This window comes from Myxocyprinus asiaticus, chromosome 11, assembly GCF_019703515.2.
Source record: "Myxocyprinus asiaticus isolate MX2 ecotype Aquarium Trade chromosome 11, UBuf_Myxa_2, whole genome shotgun sequence".
NCBI lineage: Eukaryota > Metazoa > Chordata > Actinopteri > Cypriniformes > Catostomidae > Myxocyprinus > Myxocyprinus asiaticus.
Window position 1 is genome coordinate 4766989 of NC_059354.1, and position 16052 is coordinate 4783040.

General features: G+C 37.0%; 1 protein-coding gene across 6 annotated transcripts in view; it reads right to left on the minus strand.

The window, feature by feature from the left end:
* Positions 1-16052, minus strand: part of LOC127448062 (serine/threonine-protein kinase tousled-like 1-B) — a 71430-nt gene that overhangs the window by 29644 nt on the left and 25734 nt on the right. For 2 of the 6 annotated variants that reach the window (XM_051710334.1, XM_051710335.1), the window contains exons 2-8: positions 13933-14054; positions 10373-10444; positions 4385-4423; positions 3474-3549; positions 1907-1950; positions 1545-1640; positions 261-347 (exon numbers count right to left, since the gene is read on the minus strand). In XM_051710334.1, coding sequence (XP_051566294.1) covers positions 261-347; positions 1545-1640; positions 1907-1950; positions 3474-3549; positions 4385-4423; positions 10373-10444; positions 13933-14049 — 531 coding nt within the window. In that variant the 5' untranslated portion in view covers positions 14050-14054. Of the gene's footprint in view, positions 1-260; positions 348-1544; positions 1641-1906; positions 1951-3473; positions 3550-4384; positions 4424-7907; positions 7990-10372; positions 10445-13738; positions 13797-13932; positions 14055-16052 lie in introns of those variants that run through there. The other 4 variants (XM_051710339.1, XM_051710336.1, XM_051710337.1 and 1 more) reach the window with 4 other exon arrangements.

The following is a 16052-nucleotide window of genomic DNA, read 5'->3' on the forward strand; positions in this document are numbered from 1 at the left end:
ACATTTTAATATTTATTGTGAGAAAACAATTTATGTCAAGGTTTGCACAAATTACAACTGTCCCTCAGTTGTGGTGTCATTTCAACAAAAACTGTTGCTCTCAAAATGTCGTAAAAATGTGTACTACTAAAAAAAAGAAAAAAAGAAAAAAGAGATTAATCTTGATTAATTGCTTTAATCCATTGACAGTTCTAACTGTAAAAGGACTGCCAATGAGATTGTTGTTTTGTGAGTGTAAGTGTATTTATGTGAGGTCTCACCTGAATGCTCTTTACTGCCACCTGTTTAGAGGAAATCACAGAGGCCCCAAAACACAGACTGGTGGGAGACGAGCTGCTCTGCCGGGTCTGAAACACACAATTACAGGACTTTACGTCATCAAAAGAACATTTGATGGAACATCAGGTACCACAAGGTGTGTGTACAGGGCCGTATTAAGGTGCTCCGGGGCCCCAGGGCTTAACGTTTCGCTGGGCCTCTGTCAGCCGTCAGAGCGGGGAGTGGGGGTGGGAGGGGTAACGTTCGCACTCAATTACCATATCACCATGCGCTACACGGATGGATTTAACCGTTGCACCCCTTCTCTGTGTTTACATCATCGTCTTCCGCTGAATGTGTTTTCATGCGTGTCTTCCCGAGAACGTCGACGGGGGTTCGGGCCCCCCCTACTGCTGCGGGCCCTGGGGCTTAAGCCCCGGTAAGCCTGTGCGTTAATACGGCCCTGTGTGTGTGTATGTAACTGGATGTTTGTATTGAATTGAACAAACTATTTTGGAAATATCGGAGTGTTGTGACCTGGGCTGTCATGACACCAAAATTTCAGTACTCAATAAACGTAGTCCAATTTCAATGCCACAACAAAAACTAATATGCTACTGAACACAATCTTTTACTTGAAAAGTTAAATATTCATGTAAATATTAACAAATTAAATTAAAACAATGTCATGTAGCTTTGAATTTTTTCAAACAATTATTAAATTTTCAATATTTACAATTTAATTATTCAAGTAAACAGTCATTAATAAAATAAACGAATTAATAAATTAAGAGCAGACAGTGGTTCTCATTTTCTTGTCAATGTTGTTATTTGATTATTATTAATGACAAACTAGACAGCAGCAGGTCTATTAGGTTGCATTTGCAATGCAAAGCTTAATATACAGATCTGATCATTTGACACAAATCTGATTTATTTTTGTCTTGCCTGTTCACATTCACGACATTATACCAACTTATATTAATACCTCGCCAAGGCACATATTTTGATCGCTCACATGTACAGCCATATTATTACCGCAAAGCATAAGCACCCTTCACAGAGCATGTGCTTATTTGAAAGCAGTTGCCTGTCAATCAGACACCCATAGATACCGAATGGACTCAGTAATCGAGACACTGATACTGTATCATGTACTGTATGTATTGTTTTTTTTTGTGACTTTTGACATGCATATGTACACATGTTCACAGATGGCACATTTACAGTGTTAGTTGTTTGATTATGATGCCATATGGAAAGGATTGCATGTGTTTGTGACGTACACTGGATCCTGGTGTTGAGTGGGAATGTGAGTTTTGGGGTGAGCGGATAACGGATGGCAGTCCTCTTACTGGACTGGACCCATTACCACCCTGAAACTGCAGAAAAGGTGGAAATTAAAATGGGAATAAGATAAAGAGAAAACAGCTGAAAGAGTTTTTGCCCAACAAAATCTTGCCTTTTGCTCATTTCAATTATGATACACACAACTTCTATTAGGTGAACTATTCCTTTAAAGACAACATGAAATCAAAATGGACCCCATTTACTTTTCTTGATAAATGTCTTGAAAAACAATTCTTCAGTGCACGTTATTCCAAATAAAAGTTTTTTATAATTTTTATCAAAATATAAAGATACTTACATCAAAATAATCACTAATTTTGGGTCCCCGAATGACAGATTTCCCTGTGAAAGAAATGAAAAAATAAGAAATCCAAAGGTTAGTGAAGCATAAAAGATAAAAATATGTAAAGAAGATTTCAGAAAACACACACAGAGAGAGGGAGAGAGAGACTTTATCTTTGTATTTACTTTGTCATTTGTTTGTATTTTATTATTATTATTATTTATTGAAAATACATTTTTTTTTTTAAGTAAGTAATATGTCTATTACTCAATGGATCTGACTACTCATTGTACTAATCTACAGAGTAGGGTTGCTCCGATACCAACATTTTTGCTTTGGTACAATACCAACCCTGGTTACTACTTCGATACTTAGGCAACAAATTTAAAAAACTCAGATTTTTGATGAAATTACACAAAAAATTACTTGTTTAAAAGAACTGCATAAAGTCTTATAGATACAAAATATGCCTTTTCTGTTTTAATTTTTCTGGATTCCATGTTAAATGTTTTAATTAAATGTTATGATCAAATTGTGTTTAATCAAATACATACTGTACAGCTTTAATCAAATGAAAATATAATACTTTTCAACTAATACATATATTATTTTTTTATATTTATATTTATAATTTTTGGTTTAAAAAAAAAAAAGATGCACAACAGATCTTTACAGTATTAATGAAAACATTAAATGAAAACAATATGATTACCTGAGGCAAATGACTGCCATAGCTGAATCACAACACGCTGATTTTCAGTACACTTGCACATGCTTACGTGATATTGCTTACAGATAATAATACTAATAATATAACCATTTCATATTATATAATTGTTACTTTGAGTATTATTGCGACTGCTTCGACTTTGAATATTGCACTTTTATACATTCGTTATGTCTTCAATTTCACGCAATTAGTTGAATAGAGCTCTCATTTCAGCAGAACTTTTATTTTGAAAGATCTTTGAAGTTCTTCCCATTTTTGAAGGGTTCATTATATCAAGCTTCCTGCAACTCGTGAGCTGAAATCTTCGAGCTGCAATGGAGAAAGAGTTCATTTGAGTTCACAAGCGTTTATACACTCAACACACTGATCTGTGGCTCTGAAGATGGATACTATTGGACACACTGCATGAAAATCAAGCATTAGTAGTGTGTGTTGCGTTTGTGTGTGTGTGTGTGTGTGTGTGTGTAAATGACAGGGCAGAGAGGCACCTCTTATTCATACTGTGGCACGCAGTGCATGAGACTTTATATTATTTCATTAAATGACATCCTTCTGCTGTTTAATGATCACACTTGACCATACAGAGGCTTTTATATTATTATTTTTAAATGGTCTTTGATTTCATTTCAAAACTCTCACTTTGCGTTAAGTTAATGGCAGCATACTTTAATATGGTACCGAAATTAACAACAAGATGATATTGTACTGTTTTAAATTTTTCCGCAAAACCCTACTACAGAGTCATGCCAATAAAGCCCATTTGAATTGAATTGAATTGAACTGAGAGAGAGAGAGAGAGAGAGAGAGAGAGAGAGAGAGAGAGAGAGAGAGAGAGAGAGAGAGAGTGTTTACCCTGGCTGCTCTCTGACTGGATGTCAGCCTTTCTCTTCCTGGCCCGTGATGATTCAGAGTGCTTCTTTTCAGGAGTCTATAGAAGGCAGACATTACATTTATTCATGTATTATTTTGCACTTGATGCACAAAAGTGCTGGTCTCAGCACATAATGAGCACCACATTTACATTTGGAGTCTCCAAAAAGAGCAAATAATACAATCTTTTAATATCAGCCCAGAGTAAAACTAGTCATATTGTGAGTCCTCAAACATTATTTAATGACTTTCGAGTGTAAATTACTTCAAGAATAGTCATAATGTCAGAGTGCATGATCTGGGGCCTGCACCAATAATCACATTCTATTGTCTTTCTTGCTGGGGAAAGGATGCAGAAATAGGCTGCTCTTTTCAGACAAAGAGGGGTGTGCTGCCAAAGGCATCTTTGCATTCTGATCAGATGAGTTCTCGTTCACTGGCTTGGGCTGAAACCTTCCAGTCTGCCAGCAAGAACACTATTAAGAGATCAGCTGTGTCCTACATATACAATGTATATATTAAAAGAAACAATGCTTCATTTATATATGATGATTAAAATGCTAATCTCTTAATAGGTATGAGAGAGAGAGAGAGAGAGAGAGAGAGAGAGAGAGAAAGAGAGAGAGAGAGAGAGAGCATTCAAAGTAGAGGCTGTTGAACTACATCCAGGAACTGACTGCATGTTATAAATAGCTGCTTCATATAATTTACTCAAAATCAAAGATTCATGTGAGATTATTGTAGAAATGATAAACTGTCATGAAGGCTAGACCAGTCTGTTTCTGGAACCATGTCACGTCTCTCCAAAGAGAGGACAGCTGATGTGACTGAACCAAGAGCCTCCATCATTTAAGTCTCTTCTCAATTCTCACATGACAGGGACAGAGACTTACTGAATAGGCAGGAGAACATCCTCTTTTCCCATCTGATCCCTGCAAAACAAAGAATAGGATGAGAGATTGAGAGAAGAGAATGAAAGGAAAAGAAAAATTGAAAGGAAAAGGAAAAGGATGAGAGTATGAAATGAAGGAAAGGATGAGAGAGACTAGTAGAGAAGAAAAAAGGAAAAGGAAGGAAAGGGAAAGGAATTGAGAAAGGAAAAGAATAGTTAAAGGGAAAAGGAAAGGAAATGAGAAAGGGGTAATGAAAGGGAAAAGGAAAGGAAAGGGGAAAGGAAAGGCAAAAGGGAAAATGGAAGGAAAGGAAAAAATGAAGGGGAAAATGGAAAGGAAAAAAGGAAACAAAAAGGAAAGGAATGGAAACAAGGAAAGGAATAAAAAAGGGAAAGGAGATTAGAGGAGAGGAGAAATGAAAGGCAAAAGGGAAAACTAAAGTAAAGGGGAAATGAAAGGGAAAAGGGAAGGAAAGGAATGGAATGGGAAAAAAGGAAAGGAATGGAAAAGAAAGAGAAGGGAATGAAATAAAAGTAGAAAGGGGAAATGAAAGGCAAAAGGGAAGGAAAGGCAAAAGGGAAGGAAAGGGGAAATGAAAAGCAAAAGGGAAAATGGAAGGAAAGGGAATGAAATTAAAAAAGGAAAGGAAAGGAGAAAGGGAAAAGGAGAAAAGAGAAAGGGAAAATGGCAAAAAGGAAAGGGGAGAATGGGAGGAGAGGATTTTAGATGCGAGCAGGTCAAGGGCTGCAGACTACAGAAGTGAAGCTGGTGTTTATAATTAGCCCTCAGTGATGTCACAGTGGCCCTAACGAGCATTTCAATCAGGTTCAAGTCAGGACTTTGACTAGGCCAATCCAAGTGGACTCACTCCTATGCTTTGGATCATTGTCTTGCTGCATAATCCAGTTGCATTTGAGCTTCAACTCACGGAGTGATGACCAGACATTCTCCTTTAGAATTTTCTGGTAGAGAGCAGAATTCATGTTTCCCTCAATTATTGCAAGTCGCCCTGGCACTGAAGCAGCAAAGCATCCCCACACCACCACACTACCATCACCATGCTTTATCATAGAAATGAGGTTCTTTTTGTGGAATTCTGTGTTTGATTTACACCAGATGTAACGGGACCCCTGTCATCCAAACAGTTCCACTTTCAACTCATCAGTCCACAGAACATTCTCCCAAAAGGTTTGAGGATCATCAAGGTGTGTTTGGCAAAATTCAGATGAGCCTTAATGTTCTTCTGGGTTAGCAGTGGTTTTCGCCTTGCCACACTTCCATGGATGGCATTTTTGGCCAGTGACTTTCTGATAGTGGAATCATGAACAGTGATGCGAGAGACACCTGCAGTTCCTTGGATGTTGTCCTTGGCTTTTTTGTGACTTCCTGGATGAGTTGTCACTGTGCTCTTGGAGGAATTTTGGAAGGTCGGACACTTCTGGGAAGGTTCACTACTGTGCCAAGTTTTCTCCATTTGGAGTGGTTTTTTGGAATCACAGAGCCTTTGAAATAGCTTTGTAACCCTTCCCAGACTGATGTACTTCAATCACCTTTTTCCTCATCATGTCTGGAATTTCTTTCGAACTTGGCACAGTGTGCTACTGAGTGAGACCTTTTAGCCAACTTCATGCTGCTGAAAAAGTTCTATTTAGGTGTTGATTTGATTGAACAGGGCTGGCAGTAATCAGGTCTGGGTGTGTCTAATCCAGCTGAACCCCATAATGAATGCAGTTTCATAGATTTGGGGATTTAGTAACCAAGGGGGCAAATACTTTTTCACACAGACCCAGTTGGCATTGGATAACTTTTTTGCTACAATAAATAACATTATCATTTAAAAAATGTATTTGGTGTTGACTAAGATTGCATTTGTTTTATGTTAGATTTAGTTTGAATTTTTGAAACAATTAGAGAAATACACAAAAACAGAAGAAATCAGGATGGGGACAAATACTTTTTCACAGCATTGTATCTCTATGAACTATTTGCTCAAATTACTTTGATATTACGTGGTACTAGTGCTGTCAAAAGGGCTGAAATCTAAATTCAAACCTTTCGCTGAAATATTTCCAATTTTCAAACTATATTCTAATTTTAAATACATTATTTCAGGTATATTAAAATCAATTATGAATATGCAAATCCTCCATTAAACGAGTCAATACTTCAGGCTGCAGGTGGACTGTGATTAGTGTTCAAATAAAAACATATAAAATAATACAACCAGTCTGTTTGTTGACTTTCAAGACCGATCTCTAGTGCGTTTCTGTAGCATCTAGGTGTCTGACATCTGGCATAAGAAGCAGCTCACAGCCACACAAGAGGAGTGTATAATTTCTCACTTTCTCTCTCCCTTCATAACTCGCTCCATTGGCTTTCTCCTCCTCTCCTGCTCTGATTTATGGCACAGACAGCAGGTGTGCTGTGCAGGGGGAGGGGAGGACAATGCTCTTTACTAAGATTCTTAATGTGTGTTTGTGTGGGCGCACACATGGAAGTGCTTTGCCTGCTGATGGTTTAACTATCGGGGGTTACGACAGATGCCAACCCAGCTTGAGTCTGCTACAAAAACTAAACACGCACACACGCATGCGCGCGTGCACACACACCTTCCTCTATGAGGCAGAGTGACAGCCCTGAGCACACTCAGAGCCAGAGTTTCATTACAGGGAACATTTTCCATCACTCTGAATCAAATGGTCACACCAGCATCAATTTCCCCTTGTTTCAAAGGAAACACAGCAGAACATCTAAATTCTCTGCTGAACTATGAATTGAGTTAACAACAGCATTCATTAAGCATTCATTAAGCAATTGGAATCGTCACAGTCCATTACAGTGTGAAGCAAATGCTTCAGTACACCTGCAAAATATCTTATTTATAATTAACCTTGCATCTGTTTATTAGGTAAAGTGTGATTTAGTTCAATCTCACTGGCTAAAAGAAGCACTAAATCCAGCAGCTTGTGGAAAGCTCCACAGATTTCTGCAGAATTAAAATCCCATTATTCACAAAGTTCTGCACATGACACACTCCTTGAGTGTTCGTTTATAAAATATTTTGAATATCACAGAAATATCACAGAATTTCCTTCAAAATCAGTGCAGAAAATAATTTAAAAAAAACGTCACTATTGCTTAACCCTTAAATGTATGGGTGTTTCACCAAACAATATTACATACCTCGTATGTCATACTGTATCATTACATTTGGACTTTCAAAGCATTTTCAAGACAATTAGAAAATAATCAAAAAATATATATATTCTGTTATATTTTGGTGTTTACTTTTTAATGAATCAAAGAGATGATGCAACAAATCATAGAACAGGATTCATTAACTCCACACTGAAATATTATGAGACACAACTGGCTGTCAAACACATACTGAGCTACACACAACACATAAGCTTCACATCTGTATTTTCACTTTGAGTCTAAAGATAGACATACAATTTACATAATTTCAGCTGTACACACAAATGACAGTAGTCATATCATACTGTTCATGTGTTGAACTTGCCATAGTTTACTTCCACGTTGATACATCTTCAAATCTCAATGTCAAATGTAAATCAAGTCAGACACTGAAACATCAGCTCCACCTTGAGGAACAAATAGCATAAACAATGTACAATTGTGCTCAAACGTTTGCATACCCTGGCAGAAATTGTGAAATTTTGGCATCGATTTTGAAAATATGACTGATCATGCAAAAAAACTGTCTTTTATTTAAGGATAGTGATCATATGATGCCATTTATCATCACATAGTTGTCTGGCTCCTTTTTAAATCATAATGATAACAGAAATCACCCAAATGGCCCTGATCAAAAGTTTACATACCCTTGAATGTTTGGCCTTGTTACAGACACACAAGGTGACACACACAGGTTTAAATGGCAATTAAAGGTTAATTTCCCACACCTGTGGCTTTTTACATTGCAATTAGTGCCTGTGTATAAATAGTCAATGAGATTGTTAGCTCTCACGTGGATGCACTGAGCAGGCTAGATACTGAGCCATGGGGAGCAGAAAAGAACTGTCAAAAGACCTGCGTAACAAGGTAATGGAACTTTATAAAGATGGAAAAGGATATAAAAAGATATCCAAAGCCTTGAAAATGCCAGTCAGTACTGTTCAATCACTTATTAAGAAGTGGAACATTCGGGGATCTCTTGATACCAAGCCAAGGTCAGGTAGACCAAGAAAGATTTCAGCCACAACTGCCAGAAAAATTGTTCGGGATACAAAGAAAAACCCACAGGTAACCTCAGGAGAAATACAGGCTGCTCTGGAAAAAGACGGTGTGGTTGTTTCAAGGAGCACAATACGACGATACTTGAACAAAAATTAGCTGCATGGTCGAGTTGCCAGAAAGAAGCCTTTACTGCGCCAATGCCACAAAAAAGCCCGGTTACAATATGCCTGACAACACCTTGACACGCCTGTAATTTGGAGTGACGAGACCAAAATAGAGCTTTATGGTCACAACCATAAGCGCTATGTTTGGAGAGGGGTCAACAAGGCCTACAGTGAAAAGAATACCATCCCTACTGTGAAGCATGGTGGTGGCTCACTGATGTTTTGGGGGTGTGTGAGCTCTAAAGGCACGGGGAATCTTGTGAAAATTGATGGCAAGATGAATGCAGCATGTTATCAGAAAATACTGGCAGACAATTTGCATTTTTCTGCACGAAAGCTGCGCATGGGACGCTCTTGGACTTTCCAGCACGACAATGACCCTAAGCACAAGGCCAAGTTGACCCTCCAGTGGTTACAGCAGAAAAAGGTGAAGGTTCTGGAGTGGCCATCACAGTCTCCTGACCTTAATATCATCGAGCCACTCTGGGGAGATCTCAAATGTGCGGTTCATGCAAGACGACCAAAGACTTTGCATGACCTGGAGGCATTTTGCCAAGACGAATGGGCAGCTATACCACCTGCAAGAATTTGGGGGCTCATAGACAATTATTACAAAAGACTGCACGCTGTCAATGATGATAAAGGGGGCAATTCACAGTATTAAGAACTAAGGGTATGCAGACTTCTGAACAGGGATCATTTAATTTTTTTCATTGTTGCCATGTTTTTTTTTTTATGATTGTGCCATTTTATTATAACCTACAGTTGAATATGAATCCCATAAGAAATAAAAGAAATGTGTTTTGCCTGCTCACTCATGTTTTCTTTAAAAATGGTACATATATTACCAATTCTCCAAGGGTGTGCAAACTTTTGAGCACAACTGTATGTGTACACGCGATAATTCACCATTGTTCAACAGAAAATCAACATAATACACTAGTTATTTGTATGAATATAGTCCCCAAATATATATTCTGTGATAGCAACTTGTATAGATATTAAATAATCATAAAATTTATGAAAGCACAATATATATTTAGACACCATTAAATTTGTTGGGTCACTGAAGACCCTTTATAGTTACGGCTCTATAATCTTGATGGATTATCCATATTTGAACCCACTGTAAAATATTCAATATACACACACCTACAACCGCACATCAGCTAAATTCTGTATTAATGTGTTAATAATTTATTAATAGAATGATCTTTGAGTGTTCGTTTACAGTTGCCAAGAAAAGTATATACAGTCAGTGCTACTTGGAATTGTTTTTTATTCTGATTATTATCACTTATAAACATATTTATTAAACATTAGGGTCCTTTACTACATTACAGCTGCCACCATTTTATAACTGGACTTGCTTTGCGTCTAACAACAGCCCTTAACCATGGTAAAATCACTGTGCAACACACCTAATTTGATTGGCTTATTGCTATGATGTACACACACAATGCATACAGAATTCAAAGTGAATTATCTTAAACATGACAACTTATACAACACAAACACATACTGTGTGTGAATGAGTATAAAATGTAACTCCTAAAATGAGTCAAATGAAATTCATTTTGTTTACAGTGTCTGTACAGTTAGAGAGAAGTGAAGCACCACTCACCTCTGACTCCTTATCACTGGAGGAGCCCAAACTACCAAAACTGTGATTGGAACACTCGTTGTTTGTTAAGGTCTGTACAGGAGAAACACATAACTTACTTATACATACATTTCAAATGAGCCAGCTGAGAGTACAGGCAAATGAGCGATCATTCATGCAACAGGTGTCATGAATTATCAATTTTATAACTTGTATTTACAGTTTTCGTTACTGTCAGGTTTCCATCCAAACTGCAAACATAATTTTTATGCATTAAAAAAAAAAAATAATAATAATATTGCAAAAACAATTGGTAAAATAAAGCAGCGTTTCCATTTCATGTGTTCAAGAGAAGAAAACCAACACTTGTTTCCATCGTAAATACCGAATAAAAAATGTATCCCCCTAAAGCAAGCGTATAATTTTCATGCACATTTTAGAAATTTTATTTGCATCTTGGTGTTGCCATCAAGCATTTTTTTTGCGACATCACAAAATTTGCATAGAAAACACATGGATGGAAACCAAGCTATGTTACTAAAGGAGGAAGACATTGAGCATCTTCTGTAAAACTGTCTGTGACTGAAACATTTCAAATGCAGATTTCTGAAGGCAGCCTAGTCGGGCGATTCTCACAAAACCAATCAAGACAATGCCATATGTCATATTTAACCCCAAAATCAACACACACACACACACACACACACACACACACACACACACACACACTTTAATGATATTTTGCATAATAGAAATAAAGCCTACATTAAGGATAATTAAGATTTTGCATTGTGACATTATTCTCATGACAGTTAAAGGGATAGTTCACCTAAAAATGAAAATTCCTCATCATGTACTCACCCACACGCAATCCCAGATGTGTATGATTTTCTTTCTTCTGCAGAACACAAATGAAGATTTTTAGAATATTTCAGCTCTGTAGGTCCATACAGTGTGAATGGTGGCCAGAACTCTGAAGGTCAATATATCAAATAAAGGCAACATAAACATAATCCATATGACTCCAGTGGTTTAATAAATGTCTACTGAAGCTATCCAATTGGTTTTGGGTGAGAACAAACCAAAATATAATTTTTTTTTTCACTGTACATCTTGCCATTGCAGACTCTAGGCACGATCATGATTTCAAGCTCAATTACACTTCCTAGTGCCTGATGGATTTGCAGAGCACTGCATGGCACTAGAAAGTGTAATCAAGATTGAAATCATGATCGCCAAAGAGACTGCTGTCAAGAATTATAGTAAAAAAGGAGTTACACTTTGGTCTGTTCTCACCCAAAACCGCTTCAGAAGACATTTATTAAACCACTGAAGTTGTATGGATTACTTTTATGCTGCCTTTATGTGATATTTGGACCTTCAGAGTTCTGGTCACCATTCACTTGCATTGAATGGACCTACAGAGCTGAAATATTCTTCTAAAACTCTTTATTTGTGTTCTGCAGAAGAAAGTCATACCCTCATGCCATCACAGATGTGTAAGTAAATGATGAGAGAATTTTTGGGTGAACTATCACTTTAAGCAAATTTTCATCCCCCATTCTCATTACCGTTACACATCCTAAACTTTTACTATTCCCAATGTTTTCAATGATGATTCTCATTACTGTAACATTAATTTATTTTACAGTAAAAATGTATGCTGCTTTACAAGGACTGAAAGACAGTATCAAGGGATTGCTACTATGTTACTACTATGTGGTAATGATAAGATTGTAATGACCACCTATTTTCATGTAGCGGTAATGAGAATATCATGATGACCACCTTTTTTATGTAGAGGTAACAAAAATATAGAAATAACCACCTTTCTTCGTGTAGCATAAATGAGAATATCATAATAACCTCCTATTTTCATGTAGCGGTAATGTGAATATCATAATGCCCACCATTTTTCACATAGTGGTAATGAGAATATCATAATGACCACCATTTTTCACGTAGCGGTAATGAAAATATCACAATAACCACCTCTCTTCATGTAGCGGTAATGAGAATATCAAAATGACCACCTTTTTTGTGTAGCGGTAATGAAAATATCACAATAACCACCTTTTTTCATGCAGTGGTAATAAAAATATCACAACAACCAAATTTGTTGTGTAGCAGTAATGAAAATCTCACAATAACCACTTTTTTCATGTATCAGTAATGAAAATATCACAATAAACACCTTTTTCATGTAGCGGTAATGAGAATATCATAATGACCACCTTTTTTCATGTAGCGGTAATGAGAATATCATAATGACCACCTTTTTTGGTAGCAGTTATGAAAATATCACAACAACCACCTTTTTTCATGTAGCAACAATGAAAATATCACAATAACCAATTTTTTTTCGTGTAGCAGTAATGAAAATATCACAATAACCACCTTTTTTCATGTAGCGGTAATGAAAGCATTACAATAACCACGTTTTTTGTGTAGCGGTAATGAGAACATCAAAATGACCACTTTTTTTCATATAGCGGTAATGAAAATATCACAATAACCACCTTTTTTCGTGTAGCGGCAATGAAAACATCACAATGACAACCTTTTTTGTATAGACATTATGAGAATATCATAATGACAACATATGTTTGTGTAGTGGTAATGAAAATATCACAACAACCATCTTTTCTCATGTAGCGGTGATGAGAATATCACAATGACATTCTCATCACCGCTACATGAGAAAAGGTGGTCATTGTGATATTTTCATTACCACTACACAAACATATGTTGTCATAATGATATTCTCATTACTGTAATGCAAAAAATATGGTTATGATATTTTCATTACCGCACACGAAAAAAGATTATCACAATGACAATCTTTTTTCGCGTGCGGTAATGAAAATATCATAACCATATTTTTTGCATTACAGTAATGAGAATATCATTATGACAATCTTTTTTTGTGTAGCAGTAATGACAATATCACAATGACCACCTTTTTTCGTGTAGAGGTCATGAGAATATCACAATGATCACCTTTTTTGTCTAGCGGTAATAAGAATATCATAATGACCACCTTTTTCATGTAGCGGTAATGAGAATTTCAAAACTACCTTTTTTGTGTAGCGGTGATGAGAATATCATAATAACCACCTTCTTTTTGTGTATAACCACCTTTTTTCACACTGGGGTAATGAGAATTGGTGGGTAAAATGTATCTGTCATGAAAATAATGTCCTAAAAATATAGGTTTCATTTTCTAAATGCAAAATATAATTTCTAGTAAAGTAGAACTTGGACATTTTTTCTTTTGTGAGAATCACCCAGATGTATACCTCAATTTGATATTCATCAACCCTCTGTGCAGCGACTGGTTGAACTAAACAGTCATTAAATATTTGCATGGTTTTCTCTAAAGCTCACTTGAATTTGTTCTAGATCAACCGCAAGACGTTGTGGAAGCCTGTCTGAAACCAGTGTCCTTAAGAGGTGCCTTAACACAAAAATACTGTTATTTAATGGGCAGCAAGACAACTACCTCATGTTTTATACACAGCCACTGTTTGCAAAGGACATGCGTGTAAAATAACAGTCTTGGGAGAAACTCTGTCGCTTACTTTGGTTCCGCCGCTGGCACTGCCGGTGCTGCCCACTGTGTTGCCACTGACACCACCCAGAAACCTGGCCTCCAGCAACTCCTGCCGGCGTGGGTCCAGACTGTGCAGCTCCTCCATAGCACCTGAGCGATAACACAAAAACATAGGGGTTTCACAATTATGAAATCTGGCTGAAGATTAATTGTCAGACAAGTAATTGAGATTATGATGCTTAATTGTCTGTTTTACAAAACACATCTCACAGTCTAGATGGACTCCAAACTTTCCAAACAGCCTAAAAGGTGATGTAGACCTAAAGTTGAAGTCAGAAGTTTACATACACCTTAGCCAAATACATTTAAACTCAGTTTTTCAGAATTCCTGACATTTAACCATAGAAAACATTCCCTGTCTTAGATCAGTTTGGATCACTACTTTATTTTAAGAATGTGAAATGTCAGAATAATAGTAGAGAGAATGATTTATTTCAGCTTTTATTTCTTTCATCACATCTCCAGTGGGACAGAAGTTTACATACACTTTGTTAGTATTTGGTAGCATTGCCTTAAAATTGTTTAACCTGGGTCAAAGTTTTGGATAGCCTTCCACAAGCTTCTCACAATAAGTTGCTGGAATTTTGGCCCATTCCTCCAGACAGAACTGATGTAACTGAGTCAGGTTTGTAATTGAGATATCCACATAATTTTCTTTCCTCATGATGCCATCTATTTTGTGAAGTGCACCAGTCCCTCTTGCAGCAAAGCACCCCCACAACATGATGCTGCCACCCCCATGCTTCACGGATGGGATGGTGTTCTTAGGCTTGCAAGCCTCAACCTTTTTCCTTCAAGCATATCGATGGACATTATGGCCAAACAGTTCAATTTTTGTTTCATCAGACCAGAGGACATTTCTAAAAAATTAAGATCTTTGTCCCCATGTACACTTGCAAACTGTAGTCTGGCTTTTTTATAGCGGTTTTGGGGCAGTGACTTCTTCCTTGCTGAGCAGCCTCAGGTTATGTCGATATAGGACTCGATTTATTGTGGATATAGATACTTACCTGTTTCCTCCAGCATCTTCACAAGGTCCTTTGCTGTAGTTCTGGGATTGATTTGCACTTTTTGCACCAAACTATGTTCATCTCTAGGAGACAGAATGCATCTCCTTCCTGAGCGGTATGATGACTGTGTGGTCCCATGGTGTTTATACATGCATACTATTGTTTGTACAGATAAACGTGGTTCAGGCATTTGGAAATTGCTCCCAAGGAAGAACCAGACTTGTGGAGGTCCACAGTTTTTTGTCTGAGGTCTTGGCTGATTTCTTTTGATTTTCCCATGATGTCAAGCAAAGAGGCACCGAGTTTGAAGGTAGGCCTTAAAATACATCCACAGGTACACCTCCAATTCAGTTCACCTCCTATCAGAAGCTAACTGGCTAATTGTCTAAAGGCTTGACATCATTTTCTGGAATTTTCTAAGCTGCTTAAAGGCACAGTTAACTTAATGTAAACTTCTGACCTACTGGAATTGTGATATAGTCAATTAAAAGTAAAACAGTCTGTCTGTAAACAATTGTTGGAAAAATTACTCATGTCATGCACAAAGTAAATGTCCTAAGCGATTTGCCAAAACTATAGTTTGCTAATATGAAATCTGTGGAGTGGTTAAAAAATGAGATTTAATGACTTCAACCTAAGTGCATGTAAACTTCAACTGTACATGCATTTATAAAATGCCCTCTGCCAATGTTCAGAAATGTAAGACACATACACACATAAGGGTCTGATCAGCTTCCGAGTTCGCTTTGCATTTTCTTTCCACCAATAAAAGCTGATCCTCATCTGTTGGTTTCATTGAATCCAACAAGGACCGGATATAAATAGAGTACAATTAAATAAGAATCATAATATTACAAGTATTGCCAAACTTTGCTTTCAACAGCACATAAACCATCAAATCTTCTCTCATCTAACACCTTGACGCAGATCCACAGTGCCCTAATATATTTCTGTAATAATTTAGCTTGTGGCATTGCTATATGGTCTCAAAACTTCATTTTGATGGAAAACTAAAGGAAATGTGTATGTTGTTGATTCTGTTTTTAGTTTGGGAGGAGCACAAAACTGTTGTCAAATC